The 17,897-nt window shown below is 44.4% G+C and overlaps 1 protein-coding gene across 1 annotated transcript in view; it reads left to right on the plus strand.

The window, feature by feature from the left end:
• The window catches only part of LOC309560309 (protein Niban 2-like), a 156,661-nt gene that overhangs the window by 103,073 nt on the left and 35,691 nt on the right, over positions 1-17,897 (plus strand). The window contains exons 3-5 of the mRNA XM_082263925.1: positions 5,067-5,197; positions 8,485-8,613; positions 8,707-8,812. Of these exons, the coding sequence (XP_082120051.1) occupies positions 5,067-5,197; positions 8,485-8,613; positions 8,707-8,812 (366 nt within the window). The remainder of the gene's footprint in view (positions 1-5,066; positions 5,198-8,484; positions 8,614-8,706; positions 8,813-17,897) is intronic.

Raw genomic sequence — 17,897 nt, forward strand, 5'->3', positions numbered from 1 at the left:
GAACTTCTACTTTAAGGCCCATTTACTCCTATATAAAATGGACTAGAATAGCATTGTTGTCAGCCATTTGTTATAGTGGCAGAACAGCAGTCATTGGGCTGTCCAACTGTGCATGCCGTGTATACGTTACTTATTATCTCCCATATTGCACAGCATCATGTACATGATGTTGAAGTCCTGCACAGTTTGTTTCCACAATCAAAGCTTAAAATGAAATACAAGTAAACAGGGTAGACGTCCTGACTTTGTCACATCTGCAGTGATTGCTGGTGAATATCAGATACAGCTAGGAATAGGTCACAAGTTTTAATCACTTGTTTATAGGTCTTTGACTGGACTGGAGGACTGCCGAGGAAAGTCCTAGTTATCAATATTTACATGGAGTGGCACCAGTGGAATGTGAGTGTTTTCTGCCAGGGACTGTTTGACATTTAGCTGTGGAGGTTCTGGAAAGAACACTTCAGTAGTTGGAAAATCATTTCATCTGTGTATATTTCTATTTGTCCCCCAACGATGAAGTGCTGACTGCTGTGCAAACTGAAATATGCTATGTCAGTGCTTATCTGCCACCGAGGGTTAACCCCAGCTGCTAGGGGTTCCTTGAGTAATGACAGATTGATCTCGCACGTACAGTGACTACCAATGAAAGGGGGCAATATCTCATTGATATTCAATATAAGAAGTAACTTCTACAATGACCTCCATTGCAAGGGGGCTTTTCGTTCAGACCACCAATATATGGGGGCATTTCTCCACTTACCACCAATGTAAGTGTCCAAGAAGTAGTGGTGGGCATGACTTTTCATGGGTTATAAAAATGAAGACACAGTCATTACTTGAGCCCAATTGACAGGTATTCAGCAGCTAACCACAAAGACTGGGACCTCCCAGGAGAGGACATTAATGGCACTGCAAGTACAGGCTCAGCTCTACTCGGCCCTGCTTGGCCCGGTTTGCTTTTCCACTGCTGGTACCGCATGGTACGGTGTTGGAACGGTTCGGTACGGTTTGGTATTGTTTGCTTTTCCACTAAAGTAGTACTAAAGTTAAGTGGGTGGGATAACAACGATTCTCTGACCAATCAGTGGCTAGTAGTGACTGCATGCACAGGATTGTGGGATATGGTACCGGGTATGGTACCTCTTGGAACCACAATCGAGGTGGTACTGTTTTAGAGAGCCGTACCGTTCGGTTCCATGCAGTGGAAAAGCGCCGCCGTACCGAACCGTTCCTACACCGTACCATGCGGTACCAGCAGTGGAAAAGCACAAAAGCGAGCCGAACCGTTCGGTTCCATGCAGTGGAAAAGCGCCACCGTACCGAACCGTTACTACACCGTACCATGCGGTACCAGCAGTGAAAACGCACGAAAGCGAGCCGAACCGTTCGGTTCCATGCAGTGGAAAAGCGCCACCATACCGTACCGAACCGTTACTACACCGTACCATGCGGTACCAGCAGTGAAAAAGCACGAAAGCGAGCCGAATCGTTCGGTTCCATGCAGTGGAAAAGCGTCGCCGTACCGAACCGTTCCTACACCATACCATGCGGTACCAGCAGTGGAAAAGCACGAAAGCGAGCCGAACCGTTCGGTTCCATGCAGTGGAAAAGCGCCATTACATTATAGGCTTACCTATTGGTGCAAGTGCAGGATTGAGGATTACAACCACTTTAAGGCTGTATTTTTGATTTGAGCTGCCTTAATTTGTGTCTTTTATGCCAACCCAGAGTGCCACTGACAAAGCTGTAGTTCTTTTTCGGCTCTCAAAGGCCATTACATAACGGCTCTGACATATGATCCATTCATTTCAGTAGAAAGGTGAATAAAATCCTGGAAGCCCTTCAGCTGTACGTGGGAAGTGATGAGTCAGAATAGTTTTAGTTATTATTGTGGAAGCCTCGGTATGACCAGCAATGTGGACGGGAGAAGGGGACAGAACACCTGTAGTGAGTTCCAGTATATAGATGACATCAGCCGGCAGTGCACATAGCCTGGGCCTGAGTCGCCCAGGATTAGCGGGTTTCTGCTTACATGAGGCAAAATGTAATCCTTTGTGAGCTCTGCTTCTCACACATCACTGCCAGCTTCTCACATCCACTGGGTAATCAGTTTAGTCCGAGGTGTAATTAGAGCCGTTAGCAGAGTGGACGGACATACAGTATCAGTGATGCCCCCTTCTCGCCTACATATAGATACATTCATATTAATCCAGTTGCAGCCATTTTTAATATCGATTTTTTTTTTTTTCATTTTGGGGCTGCAAATTGTCAGTGTGTTATTTTAATGGAACCCAAACTTTCAATTCTCCAACGTTCTGAAAAACAACAAAAAGATCTTGTATTCCATACCCCGTAGAGTCCTCCAGAGGGACCTTTTTGGGGGTCAAAGCCTGAAGTTTGTGTACCTCTATGTTTCACCACTTTTTATGCCAGAACTCCAATCCTAAATTACTGAATGGCCAGAGGAAGGAACATGCATGCTCTGTAACGCATAGCCATGCCCACCTCACCAGCATATGGGAGTGACACCCCTTATTATGGGTTCCACGCTAACCGGGAAGTCTTGGGTGTCTTCAGAGTAGTTTGCCGAGCGGGACTGCGACTTTTCCTCCAGGCGGAACCCATGCCCTTTTTTTTAATGTGAGATGCCATTTGTGTTAATAAATATGTTTGCCCAATGTTACACTCAGAAGGAGCATCTCCTCCTCCTTTGTGTTGAGAACTCAAATTTTGGCCAATTTCTGTTGAGTAGGCCAACATTTGTGCTGGGGTTGGCTGGGTCAGCACCACCTGGCTTGATCAAAGTTGATTGAAAAATTGAATGATTTGGGTGGAAAATTCTCAGCTGATACGTGACTATGTTCTATCAGATGCAGGCACTGATGGGGCATTCGGGAAGTCATGGGTGCTGCAGCTTTCTGAATACAATAGGTGATATGAGAGGTTCCTCCATTCACACTGGATGGTTGAATCTAGTACTTGTTCAGCTGTAAAGCCCAATTTAAGCATCTTCTACCACATCCAAATGTATTTTTAAGCTGAAGTATGCATCCCTTAAAGTGTATGTAAAACCCAACCAGGAATGCCTCTCATTTGCTACTTTTGGTCTGTTAACATTCCATTGAAAGCATTTTGTTATATCTTTCAGTAAGTGAAAAAAAATACTTGTTGATCCTGGCAGAAATTCGGTGCTGTTCTGTGCACCCTGTCTAAAGCGATTATCAAGCCTGACCAGTTCGCTTCTGTGGACTAAAAAACACTTTCTCCGTATGTTTGTGGAAGGAGGTGGTCTGTAGTCCTAACACGCTTTCTGCCCTAGGATGACAGTTCTGCTGCTCAATAGATACAGTACAGTGAGTAAGCGTTGTCACCCTAGGACAAATGTGTGACTGGCAGGATCACCAGGTGAAAATTAGGTTAAAAAAAAAAAAAAGTGAAGCCACCATATTTAATGACTGGTATGCTGCAAAATATTTCTAGATTGTAAGCTCTAACGAGCAGGGCCCTCTAGTTCCTCTTGTTTTGAATTTTATTGTAACTGTACTGTCTTCCCTCACATTGTAAAGCACTGTGCAAACTGTTGGCGCTATAAATCCTGTATAAAAATAATAATAATAATTTATGTACTTAAGTGGAGTTCCACCCATTTTAGTCACTTTAGATGTATGTAATCCCCTTTAAAACGACTTTTACCAGTGGAAAGTTTTTTTTTTTTTTTTTTTTGTTGCTAGTAAATACCTGATTTTCTGCTTTATTTACCCTCTTCTCACTTCCAGGTCCGGTCGGAGATGACGTCATTCGGCGATTCGCAGTGTGTGCTGGGATTTATCTTAGGGCATGAAATCTCGCATTATTACACAGGAGATGAGCTGTACTGTGTGTTCTGCCCCGCCTCCGCCCCGCCTCCTCTTAGTGAGCTGTATGTATGTAGTGTATTGAGGCCGTGCTCTGCCCCGCCTCCTCTCAGTGAGCTGTATGTATGTAGTGTATTGAGGCCGTGCCCCGCCCCGCCTCGCCTCCGCCCCGCCTCCTCTCAGTGAGCGAGGACTGAAAGCATTATATCCTCACTGAGCTCACTGAGAGGAGGCGGGGCGGAGCACGGCCTCAATACACTACATACATACAGCTCACTGAGAGCATGCGGGGCAGAGCACGCGGGGCAGAGCACGCGGGGCAGAGCACGCGGGGCAGAGCACGCGGGGCAGCTCATCTCCTGTGTAATAATGCGAGATTTCATGCCATCCCAGCACACACTGCGAATCGCCGAATGACGTAATCGCCGACCAGACCTGGAAGTGAGAAGAGGATAAATAAAGCAGAAAATCAGGTATTTACTAGCAACAACAAAAAAAAAAACTTTCCATTGGTAAAAGTTGTTTTAAAGGGGATTACATACATCTATGTAATCCAATTTATTAAAAATGGGTGGAACTCCGCTTTAAGTTTCTGCTCCTTTTTAAATCTATTTTTATTCAGCCAGTCACATGGTGAAGTGGGGCACCAACTCTAGCATTGACAGTGACTGGTTCTCCCTGCGGAATGGCACCTTATGTTGTGGCACGCGAGCACCGTTGTATGCAGCGTTCCACTATGGCCAGACTGTGTGATGACCTACCCCCAGGGGAAGTGGTAAGTCATTGACAGCCTGAGTTCACAGGAAGGGGTTGTGTTGACACAGGGTGTCCTTCAACCCAGAATTGGAGTGGTGACTAATAGCAGAGGAGGACCTGGAGGGAAGAGCTATAGCATGGAAAGGATGAGTAATACCACTTTGGACTGCTGAAGTTGGACTTTAAATTCGAATTCCAGGCAAACCTGTAAAATCAGCATTTACTTTTTCAGTCCATTATTGTTTAATCCCAGAATTATACATACAGGCAGGCTGCTCTTTAGTGTCTGTAGGCACCTAAACTTTTGCCAGAAAAATGGTTCATGTCTCCTTCAAGCTGGATTTGTTAAATGATCTGTATTGATCTGTATGATATAGTATTGTCTTAACAGAAAAATTTGATTCGCTTTGAAAATGGAAATTTCTCACCTCCTCCTATGTTGTGTTTTCTATGCAGAGCATACAAGTAAACTCTTACAAGAGTTTGGGAAGATATACGAGGAGCAGTATGGATTGGCGCTGTTCAACAGTGTACGCTATGAGATTGAAGGGAACGGAGGACCACAGACGCAGCTACTACATCGTAAGGTAGGAGATGGTTCATATGCAGCACTCTATTTCTGTCACTGTGGGACTCACGAATGAAGGTAGAACTGATGTAAGAGCCAATGACATTCTCCCTTTTATCCTCACATACTGCATTAGACATGAAAGAAATAATATAATGGGTTGCGAAGAATAAAAACTTGTTCTTATGAGGAAACCAGAGAGAAATAGGAAGGTTGTTGTTTTTGGGCTCCTTCTAAAGAGAATTTCCTGGCTGCCTTGCTTTGCTGCTCCAGAGGCTGTAATTATTTCGTTCTCTGAGCAAGCAGATAAGGAAAGTCAGTGTGAAATCAGAACTGCATTTTGTTTTACGACTAGCAAGGAATAAGCTTGAGTTTGATCTGCCCACCAAAGTTAGCTGTATTGCTGGGCCTAATGACATCATTGACCTAATATGGCCATGTGGTACTATTGGGTCAATGATGTCTCAAGCATCCCTGCTCTTTTGTTATGTGTAGCTGTGGGTCGGGGAGACTCCCACCTGCAGCTCATTGGACTGGCAGAAATGCGATCATGTGACAGCTTCCCATGGGTTTGGGAGACCTGGATTTGAGTTCAGATCGAAACTCCGCTCATCTCTAGACTTGCTAGATTAGAAAGCATTGAAGTGACATTAGATCCATATGACAACCAGGCATTACCAAGATTGGTGGAGTTTGCATATCTGCAAATGACCGGGTTGGCACAGAGTATAAAAATTACAGCTGCTGTTACTAGACATGCGCGATTTGTTTTATTACGAATCTAAATTCGGACGAAATTTTCATCATTCGGAGATTCGGATGTGTCTGAATCACAGTAGTAATGAATTTCAACAATTCTAAAAGAAATGATAACGAAATCAACAAATTCATTCGTATTGATTTGTTTCATTCGGAGGACAGAATACGATAGTTTGTGAAGCACCCAAAATAACATAAGGAATGATCCAAATTGATTCGGATCCATTCATTTTTTTTATTTGAGTGTAATGTAAATTTGAGAAAAAATGCACTACATAATGCATATGAAATGGAAACGTATTACAATAAATACAGTAAGGAATAAAAGTGAAATAAGCTGGTTCCTACTTATTGTGTTTGGGTTGCATGGAGGTGGATCCATTAGAATCACCTAATCATAACATGACAAATTAATCCAAGTCTTCCCAAAATACGAATAGATTCAGAACAACTAAAATACAAACCAAATTCCAAACACGAATCATTCTAATATAACGAATACAATTAAATAATTAGCTTATGAATGACTCTGAACCAAAAAAATGTTTCCATTGTGCGCATCTCTAGCTGTTATCTTTTCATCCAAGGCCAACCAAAGGAAATGTCCTGATATGGTTGAACCACTGTGGATTAGACATTATAGGAGTGTTAAATTGAATTGAAACTGAAATGTGTTCCTCCATCAGGGTACTAATTTATATGTTATCAAAATGCAGATTTTATTACTTTTCTGGTACAAAGAAATATTTTATTGCGGTATTACAAAAACGAACAAACATTTTAAGATTTAAAAGAGTTTACATATGAACAAAAATGGCTAAGGGATAAAGTGGTTTAAATGTCTTAACCACTTACCGCAAACTGACGTACCCGTACGTCAGTAGACTTTGCGGTGTTATACCGGGGTGATGCCTCTAGCTAGAGGCATCACCCCGGTACCATGGTTTAGAGCCGGTGGTCGGCTTTCCAGCGGGAACGGCCGAGACCCGAGCACACAGCCGGCATGTCCGCCGGCAGGGATGGAGTCCCGATCAAAGCTGGAAGTGGCTTTGATCGGGTCTCTGATGACGTAACCCGGAGGCGGCGTCCATGACGTCACGTCCGGGTTACTCTGCTGCTAAAGGCGGCAGATTTAAAAAACGAATGTATTAAAAAATGCTGTTTTCGGCATTTTGAATACATGAAAGTGTAGTGGAGGGGTCTAGGGTCTTTTAGACCCTCGATCTCTCCATAAAGAGTACCTGTCACTGCATATTGGTGTCACAAGGGATGTTTACATTGCTTGTGACAGCAGTAAAAGTGATCAGATTTTTATTTTTTTTTTAAAAAACCTGTGATAAAGTTAAAAAATAAAAGAAAATAAATAGGAAAAAAATAAATAAATTTTAGCCGTCGCCGTTAGCTTGCGCAGGAAAGAAAACGCATATGGAAGTCGAGCCGCGAATGAAATCACTGTTCAAACCACACATGTGAGGTTTCGTCGCGATCGCCAGAGAGTGAGCAATAATTAAAAAGCTACACTCTAACTCTAAACTGGTAACCGTTATAAATTTTTAAAGCGTCGCCTATTGAGATTTCTATTGACCGTAGTTTGTCATCATCCCACGGGTGTGCGCAATTTTAAACCGTAACATGTTGGGTATCTATTTACTAGGCGTGACGTCATCTTTCACAATATACAAAATAAATGGGCTAACTTTACTGTTTAGTTTTTTTTAAATGCAGTGAAATGTGATTTTTCATAATTTTTCCAAAAAAATGGCGTTTTAAAGACCGCTGCGCAAATACCGCGTGACAAAAAATTTTGCAATGACCGCCATTTTATTTTACAGAGTCTTTGCTAAATATATATATATATATATATATATATATATATATATATATATATATATATATATATATATATATATATATATAATGTTTGGGGGTGCTAAGTCGTTTTCTAGGAAAAAATACTGATTTTAACTTGTAAACAAAAAGTGTCAGAAATAGGCCTGGGGCTTAAGTGGTTAAGAAAATGCCAACATTTTTTGTTTAAAAAAAAAAACTGCATAAAAATAAGTTTTGTTAACTATGTGGTTACGTAACATGGCCCTTTTTGGAAGAGCAATGACAACTGTAAGGCCCCGTTCACACTGGGGCGACACTACTTCCCGGGGCGACCTCACAGGTCGCGGCGCGCTGCTCACACCGCGACCTCGGAGCGGCCAGCACGAACTTCATAACATTGAAGTCAAGACTTGTGTCGCTCCTATTAGAACGGGTCCGCAGCTTCCCTATGCCAGGCGACCTGTCAGGCGACCAGGTCGTCTGACAGGTCGCCCCAGTGTGAACGGGGACTTAGACACAGAAGTTGGGGCTACGTTGCCAGATAGGCATCCTTTTAAAAAAAAAAAAAGTACTGCAGCATTTTGCTGATCTTTGGATGTAGAGGGAAGCTTAATGTTTTGTATTTCTAAGGTGTTGGGATGGATGCAGGGTCCATAAAGTGAAAACTGCTACAAAATATGCATACTACAACATTTATGTTCTCTTGTTTTCTCTTAGACGCCTCTCAAAGACCGCGTGATCTTTTCTGGAAACCTGTTCCAGTTGGTGGATGAAACCAAAAAATGGAGGAACCGCTTCTGCGTGGTTCCTCATCACTATGGCCCAGTGCTTTATGATAACAAAATAGTAAGTGCCGTGCAATGCCCTGCAAAGTCTTACTTCCATTACAGCAGCTGCCCAAAGAAATTCTGACTCCTGCTTTGCCCTTTTTTTTTGTAGGCTTATGAGCGTGGCCTACAGCCCCGAGCTGGCATCAACTGTGCTGGGTACAGAGTATTAACCTCCCTAGATCAATACACTGAATTGCTGAATAACATGGTTCCAGGTATGTGCACCATAGCTGACTGTTTTAAGGAACTAGAAATACCTGCCTAGTGCTTTCTATTACAAAGTTTATTTTAAACCTGAAGTTTCAATTTTAGAAGACTGTCAATAGGATGAACCACCTAGCCACTTTTGGCTACCATGTCTGTATAGACTTCTCTAGACCTTAGTTCCCAGCTCCTTACATGTGCTGCACCTGTAATAAAGGAGTTCTCATTATCCACTGGATTCCTTATTCAGTTATAGTTGCTGTACTTGGGTACATAAATTACTTCCACTTTATAAAACTCTGGTCCGACCACATCTGGAGTATTCTGTCCAGTTCTGGTCGCCAGTCCTCAGGAGGGATGTGTTGGAGCTGGACAGAGTCCAGAGAAGGGCAATTAAACTGATTAGGGGATTGGAGGACCTTAATTATGAAGAGCGTCTGCAATCGCTTGATTTATTCTCCCTGGAGAAGAGACACCTGAGAGGGGACACGATAGCAATTTATAAATATCTCAATGGTGATCTCGGCATAGAAAAACAGCTATTCAGTCAAAGAAATTGCATGAGGACTCGAGGGCATACAATGCGATTAGAGGAGAAGCGTTTTAACCTCAGGCAACGTGAGGGGTTCTTTACTGTTAGGGCTACAAGATTGTGGAATTCTCTACCACAAGAGGTGGTTTCTGCGGGAAGTATGGTGGCTTTCAAAAGACTCTTAGACGTACATCTCAAGGATCAGAAGATTCAGGGCTATGTGAGATGATTACAGCCACACACACCTACACAGGTTGAACTGGATGGACTATTGTCTTTATTCAACCTCAACTACTATGTAACTATGGCAGAAGGCAGAATAGTTGAGAACTCGAGTAGGAAAAGGAGACAAGGGATTGATTCAGCAATCCACTATCTACCCATAGCTAAATATCTTGATGGACCGAATTTGTTAAACAAAAAAAAGATTGGAGAGAAGTATGGGATCAGTCATTGCCACTTTTTTTCTGAAGGTGCAAACACTGGGGCTCTTATCATTATCCTTAAAGAGAAACCATAAAGCTAGAGATAGGGAAACCGCCACTGCTCAAGTCCCTTTAAAAGCCATAGATTGCAGCACTGTCATTGTCATCTTGGCTTAACTGCCTCATGCAATTTTACCACTGATCAGGAAGGATCGGCCCCACCTCATAAGAAAATAATCCACTACCTGCAAAATAAACATTATCCCCTACAAACTATTAAAAAACAAATTCCAACACTTCTATCTGAATCTAAATGCTTACACAGTCTGCACTCTCAGAGCTTTATATCTCTCCTTTACACTTCTAAACACTACATTTCTTCACTACCCACAGTGCTGTATCTTGGCCTTGGCCGACAAGGCCCAGGCCTAGGGCGGCACTTTGCAGGGGGGCAGCAAAAAAGCTGGACCCTGCACTGAAAAAAAAACAGCCTCCTCCCGGCTCCCGCACGAAAAGGGTCCCCGCCGTCTTGCACTACACTTTTTAGTATAGTGCCAGTCTTTTGGGATGAATTGGGCCGGAGGACAGGGTCCAGGAGGCGAATCAGTCTGGCACCCCCATAAAGCGGTCACACTGCTACCTGTCGGTATGATATTTAAATTAAGGGGTGCACAAGTTGAGTCAGGCCTAGGGCAGCACAAAACCTTAATAAACCACTGACTACCCACCTATACCAAAAATGGGTGTAGGAGATTGGAGTGACCTTGAAACCAGGGAGTGGACTCAAGTTTTGCAAACCAAAAATGTCAGTTTTAGCAATCTTTTCTCTAGGTACATTCCCCTTTATCTTTCTATAAGAAAACTCCTTTTTTGCAACAAATCAAACCATAGCGAAAGCATGAAAATCCTCAACTTTTAGGAAATAAAAACCAGGGTATCCTGGGCTATGCTCAACAAAGAGTTAACTGCCAGATGAACTGTTAGAGTGGCCAAATTTGAGAGAGTCTAGTCTCCACGGATGAACATCTACCACCGTCGTGGTCAACAAGTTATTGGTCCAATTAAGGCCACATATTGGCAACAATAAAGAGTTGTTTGGTCCAATTCAAGCCAAACCCTATGGATGAGCAAATCCAAAAAATGCTTAAATTTCTCTAAATAGTAAAACTACAAATGCTATCATACCGCTTAGAGGCTGTCAGTCTTGCAATGCCTGTGGGGAATTTGCAGTTTCAGCACAACTGGCATGGCCAAGGTTGCCTACCCCTTTTTCCAGGTCTTTATATTCACACAGTAAATGTTAATGGCAGTTCTTGTAATGTTTTACATGGTTACTACCTGGTAATGTATTTTACTCTTATCTGTAATGACTTTCTGTCATTGTTACCTTTTTTTTTAAAACTCAATAAAATGTTATTGGACAGATGGTGATCTGGGCAAAAGCGCAGATTCAGAATGTTTACTGCAATTGCCTTTTCTCTTTCGTTCTTTGACGGACACAGCTCCTCATCTTCATGACCATTGGGTTATACTGCCCCCTACAGGAGGAGGACACTAGGCAGACGAAAAAACTTGACCACTTCTATGGGGCAGTCCCTGGATGTATACTCCCACTCTCTGCTATAGGTATTGTTTTTTTTCTGCCTAGTCAGGCGTAAGGACCTAGTTCCTTGCTGGGATCTCTGGTCCTGGCAATTTTTTTTTTTTTTTTTTTTTTTTTTATGGAATTTTGTTCCTCTTTATTATTTTGTTCCTGTGAGAGCTACAATCAAGTGGATAATATAGATCCTTAGGGTCCCCCCAGTTTGGACAGCGAGCGCGTGCAGACTGCAGCTCAGTGCTAGGTCGGGTGCAACATAGCCTCACTGGACAGGGGCCTGCGAGTTCAAGGTCTCTGTAGGGCGCATACAAACTGGCTTCGGCCTGAGTTGCAGCATTTCCTCCTGGCTGATAGCACCCACATCGCGATGGAGCAGTGTCCTGTCCGGAGCGGTGCCCACCCTCTTCCTGGTGTAAGTAGCTGTTCCCCCGCTACTCCTGGAGCGTTTTAGGGTGGACGTGGGCCCCCTGGGCTCCCCTCCCTCCAAGTCCTTCCCCCCTTCCCCCTCACTGGTCTATTGCAGGCCTTTGCCCCCCCCCCCCCCTTGAGGTGGACATACCTTTTTTAGGTCAGTATGGGGTACTGCACCAAGAGGGGGGGGGGGTTGGAGAGCGCGCCGCTGACGACCGAAGATCGTTCCTCAGGAGGGGGATGGGCCCCGTGGGCCCCTTTTCCTGTTGGGATAGTTTTGTGCTCTGGGGTCCCCCCGGGAGCTGCATGTTGCCGCGTAGGGCCGCCATTTTCTTGTAGCCTTTTATGCTACAGATGGCGGCCATGTTTGTGTAGCCTCGGCGGCCATTTTCCTGTGGTTTCCCATTGCAAATCGCAGTGGCCATGTTTTTAGGACAGATGGGTGGTGATTCAGCAGTGGGAGCCCTTCCTCGGCCTCTAGTGCTGATCCCTTGATATTCCTCTTCCTGATCACCACATGGTGTGCAGTTAGTTCAGGCTGTGAATACCTGGCCAGTGGTGGTGAGTTCTTTTGTGGGATTTTCTCTCCCTCCCTCTGCTATTGCAGCGGAAGTGCTCTGTGCTGGGCCTTGTAGTGCCGACAGCGCGGTGGGGTTCTCTCTGACAGTGTTTGTACACTTTTTTTGTGTGGGTTACCCTCTGCATTCATAGAGTCCCTGGAGCATGTTTCACCACCTGATCCCCTCTCAGAGGCTGTCGGGCCCTTTGGGTCCTAACAACTGATGGCACTGATGGTGGTCCTGGAGTCCATGGTGTCCAAGGTAGATTTGGTCCTGGGCAAACGAGCTAGCAAAAAGCGTTCCTGCCTTCACTTGTTTCCACTGTCTGATCAGATCCTGAATCTGATTTGGCTGCCGTGGATGCGAGTTACCCTTCGAGGTCTGCGTCCACGCACCCTGCGTGCTCAGATAGTGAGGATGATTCTTCTGCTCCTCTTGACAAACATGAAAAGGCGCTAGTGGATGCACTGATTGTATCAGTGCAGGAAACCTTAAATATGTGACTAACGCATCATCAGAGGTGTGGGCCACCTTTTGGCACCCACGGGTCCTAAAAAGCGGCAAAGGTGTTCCCCTTTCCCGCCTTCTTTGACAATATTGTCACAAAACAGTGGGGGTGCCCAAAAAGCACCTTTTAAATCCCGAAGCGTTTTGTAATGCGGTACCCTTATGAGGAGTTCCTCCTTAAAATAAATGGATGGTTCCTCCTGTAGTGTACTCCCCTGTTTCCAGGTTGAATAAAGCCCCATTATTTCCGGTTGAAGAGTCGCCGGTCATGGAGACTTTCTTTTCGGCTCATAAGTGGCCTTCAGGGTATCAAGACAAGGGATCTAAGCCCTTTAGGGCCTTGGCTGGGGGATTTGAAGAGGTCTTGGGTCAGGCAAACTACGAGCGGGTTCTGCCAGACCTGTGGACAAGACTTCCTCCGCATGAAGGGGCAGAGTTCGGTTGGATTCTGAATCTTTAGAAGTCTGCTCTGGTTCCGTCCACAAGCCTGGACTATCTGGGTCTGACTCTGGACTCGGCCTCAGCCAGAGTGTTTCTTCCTCTAGAAAAACTTCAGAAGTTGCAGGAGGCAATTCAGCTTCTGCTGTCTAGCAGAGGGTCATCTCTTTGGACTTGCATGCGGGTGCTGGGCCTGATGGTGTCTACCTTCGAGGCAGTTTAGTTTGCACAGTTCCACATGAGACCTCTGCGAAAGGAGATTGGGGAAATGGAACAAGGATCCTCAGTCTCTAGACAACCTGATCCTGTTGAGCCGGAGTATGAGGGGGACCCTGGTTTAGTGTCTTCGTTCTCCAGAACTTTGTCAGGGAAAATAATTTCTTCCCCTGTACTGCACGGTCGTCGCTATGGATGCCAGCTTTTCCAGGTGGAGAGGTGTCCTCTGCACAGAGTGTGCTCAGGTGGTCTGGAAGAATCCAGGCTACCGATCAATGTCCTGGAGCTCCGAGCGATCAGACTTTGTCTGGATCATTGGACAAGTCGTCTCCAGGGGTGTCCGGTACAGATCAAATCAGACAACGCCACGGCCATGGCCTATGTAAAGGGGGCACAAGAAGTGTCCTGGCGGCTCGGGAAGTAGCCGGCATTCTAAGGAGGGCAGAACGAATTGTTCCAGCCCTCTCTGTTGTGCACATTCCAGGAGTAGAAAATTGGCAGGTGGACTACCTCAGTCGACAGGTGTTGGACCAAGGGGAATGGTCACTTCATCTGGAGTTGTTTTATCAGTTGTGTCTCTGGGGGGGCACTCTCAAGGTGAATCTGTTGGCCTCTTGCCTCAACAGGAAAGTGCAGAGGTTTGTGGCATATTCTCAGGATCCTCTAGCCGATGCCACAGATGCTTTAGTGGCTCCTTGGGGTCAGTATCCTCTGATTTACGCCTTTCCTCCTCTCAAAATTCGCCGAGACTCCTACGAAGGATCGAGGCAGAAGGGATTCTGGTCATCCTAGTGGGGCCAGACTGGCCTCGCTGGTCTTGGTACGCCGATCTGGTACGACTGGTCACTGATGCTCCTTGGAGACTTCCTCTCAGGGAAGATCTGCTCTCCCAAGGGCCAATCTTCCATCCTGCTTCACAGTCACTGGCTTGGATACCTTGGCTGTTGAAAGCCAGGTGCTGAAGGATAGAGGGTTGTCTGACTCGTTGATTCCTACGCTGTCAAAAGCTAGAAAATCTACTTCTAGGAAGATTTACGTGGAAGACGTACATTGCGTGGTGTGAATCCCTCAGGGTTCACACTCGCTCTTTTTCAGTGACTCGGATCTTGGCTTTCCTCCAACAAGGAGTACCATCAAGGGCCAGGTCTCGGCATTGGCGGTTTTCTTTCAACGTCCATTGGCCACACGCTCCTTCTTGCGTACCTTTATACAGGGCATTTGGCACTTGCCTACTCCAGTGTGGTCTCCATTGCCGCCGTGGGACCTCAATATGGTGTTGTCGGTTCTCCAGAAGCCTCCCTTTGAAAATATTCGGGAGATTCCCCTGCTTACGTTGTCCCAGAAGATGGCCTTTTTGGTGGCTATTACATCTGCGCGCAGGGTGTCTGAACTGGCGGCGCTGTCTTGTCGTTCACCTTACCTCGTGGTTCACAGGGATAAGGGGGTTCTTCGTGCATGTCCGTCGTTCCTTCCGAAGGTTGTCTCTGCTTTTAATCTGAATAAAGACATTGTGTTGCCTTGCCTATATCCCAGGCCTAAGCATTCTAAGGAAGTTGCTTTGCATTCCCTGGATGTGGTTCGGGCAGTAAGGGTGTACCTGGCAGCTACGGAGTCTTTTAGAAAATCAGACTCACTACTTATTTCTCCTCACGGATGGACCTCGCAAGGGTTTGGCTGCTTCTGCTGCGACCATTTCCAGGTTGATCAGACAGACTGTGGTTCAAGCTTATTCTAAGGCTCTGGTTCTTTCATTCCCTGTTAAGGCGCACTCTACGTGGGCGCTTAGTGCCTCCTGGGCCTTCCGTCATCAGACATCAGTGATGCAGGTTTGCAAGGCGGCTACCTGGTTGTCCGTACACGCGTTTACAAAGTTTTAGAAAGTGGATGTGTTGGCATCTGTGGATGCTTCTTTTGGCCAAAATGTTTTGCAGGCTGCTGTTTAGAGTACTTGTCCTCTTTGAGAGTGTTTTCTATTTTTTTCAGGTGAGCTCCAGTTGATACCTGAGCTCCAAGTTACCTGGTTGGCTATGTTTAGCCTTGGGGGAAGTTTTTTCTGCTGTTCCCACTCCTCATGTTTAACACTGTTTTTAGACGTCCCAATGGTTATGAAGATGAGGAGCTGTGTCTGTCAATGAACGAAAGAGAAAATGGGATTTTTGACTTACTGTAAAATCCATTTCTCTGATGTTCGTTGATGGACACAGCACCCACCCCTCTTTGGAGTTGGGTTTTTTTTCTTCTGACACTGCTTGTTACAAAAATTAATACCTATAGCAGAGAGTGGGCCTATATCCCCAGAGACTGCCCCATCGACGTGGTCAAGTTTTTTTTTCTGCCTAGTGTCCCACTCCTGTAGGGGGCAGTATAACCTAATGGTCATGAAGTTGAGAAGTTGTGTCCGTCAATGAACATCAAAGAAATGGATTTTACGGTAAGTCAAAAATCCCATTATCATTCAGTACTGACTTGTGTCACACGTGTTGAAGGATAAGGTTGTCTTTTAGACTTTGCTATACTTGAGAAAAATGTACAGGAATAAAAAAACATTCCTCTGTTTGTGGTCCAATGTATAATTGCTTTGGGGCCACACTTAATACATACCCCTTCCAAACTACACTGAAATCTCCATCCTGCACTTGTTTAAAGCACTTGGTGGATTGAACTCTGACTACAGAAGTACTTTGATTTCCATAGAGAGCCAAAGTATTTTATGGATGTGCAGCATTACCAGAATTCACCAGCAGGTGATAAAGTCTGTAAATACCAATCCAGGTGAAACCAGGGAGATAGAAAAATTGGGAATGCTCTTATTACGCCAAACGTTTGCCAAGTTTTCTAGTTCAGTAATAAATTACATTCCAAGTGCCACATTTTGTTCATTGGAAGTTGCCATTATATTTGTGTGCAGAATGAGACACACTGTTTGTCTTTATTGCAGCTTTCTATAGAGTCACTAGGCCGTATGACTGGCATAGTCATTGGCATTGATGAAGTGCTTGTTGAAGATGACATTTTTTTCAAAACTGAAAAAAAATATTGTGATTGTTTTTTAAAACCATATGCCACATGAACTAATTAAAACCACTACTACCAATGACATAGCAGCTGGTGAGTGGTGATTAAACTTCAGAAATCTGAACTGTGAATAGCATATTCTAATTCCCTGATCCTGTCCTGGTCTGATGACACATAGTGGCCCAAGCCAGAAGTATGAGCTGGTCTTGGCTGTGGTTGGCTCAGTGGAGGTGTTCTACTTGGCAGGCTGGAGTGTAGGATGATTATCATCTCCATTCGTAATGCTATTGGCCTAACATAAAATGTATGTGTCACTACTGGCAGTCTATAATAGTGTCAAAAACTATCAGCGCAATAATATGTGCAAGAAAGTGAAAAAAAGTAATGACACTGTAATAGTGCCACAAAGATATATGAAACAGTATCAATGTCCGGCTGCTAACACCGAATGTGTTCTCACCTCACAAAAAATAATAAAAAAGCCAAAAAGTTCTGCGCCGGACCCAAATGTGAAATAAATTTGTGTCAATGACTATAGATTGCCAAATAATGAATCAATCAAAAAATGAACAAAAAATGTCCAAAGTGCTATAAATGTAAAACAATACACATGAAACCCATGTGCATAGTGATAATCAAGTCCCAGAAATCAAGAAGTGTGTCCAATGGTCTGCACCTCAGTGACCATGCTTTACAAAACGAGTCGTGATTACTTCCGCTGACCAGACCCCGTTTTGCATCAAGCAGTCAAGCTATATTAAGTGTGTTAGAGTGGGATAATTTAACGAAACGCTGTGAAACATACGTGAAGAGTTTTAAAGTATTCTATGGTTGTATCTGTGAAAATTTCAATGCATGCTCTATGCGTTTACATAAAACAAAAGTGTTTTAAGGAAAAACTTGCCATATGTTTTATTGCTTTTACAATACATGGATACATTTTAACAGTATGCCTTATTACGCACCTTATTACGCACCTTTAGAGTCCATTCACACTGCCGCGACTTGTGAGGCGACTTGTGTGCCCTCAAGTCGCCCCAAGTCGCTTGACATAACAAAAGCAATGTTAATCAATGAGTGCCGTCTTAATTGGCACTACTGAAGTCGCTCCGACTTCAGAAAAGGGTCCTGTACTACTTTGAGGCGACTTGTATCCGACTTGTCCCATAGACTTCAATGGTAGTCGCCTCCTTATCTTATTTGAAGCAACTTGTGATCCGACTTTCCATTAAAATGGTCCTGAAACAGAAAAAAAGATCATTTTTCTTAGAATTTTTAGTAGTGCAGGGATGGGGCTCTGCTCCACCTGGGCGTTTTTGTTGCAGGCGTTTATCGGGCATTTTTTGGGCGTCTTTGGAGGCAGGCATGACATCTGAACTTCTGTGTAGTGGT

The sequence above is a fragment of the Pelophylax lessonae genome (genome assembly GCF_965119305.1).
Source record: "Pelophylax lessonae genome assembly, chromosome: 7".
In the NCBI taxonomy this organism is placed as follows: domain Eukaryota; kingdom Metazoa; phylum Chordata; class Amphibia; order Anura; family Ranidae; genus Pelophylax; species Pelophylax lessonae.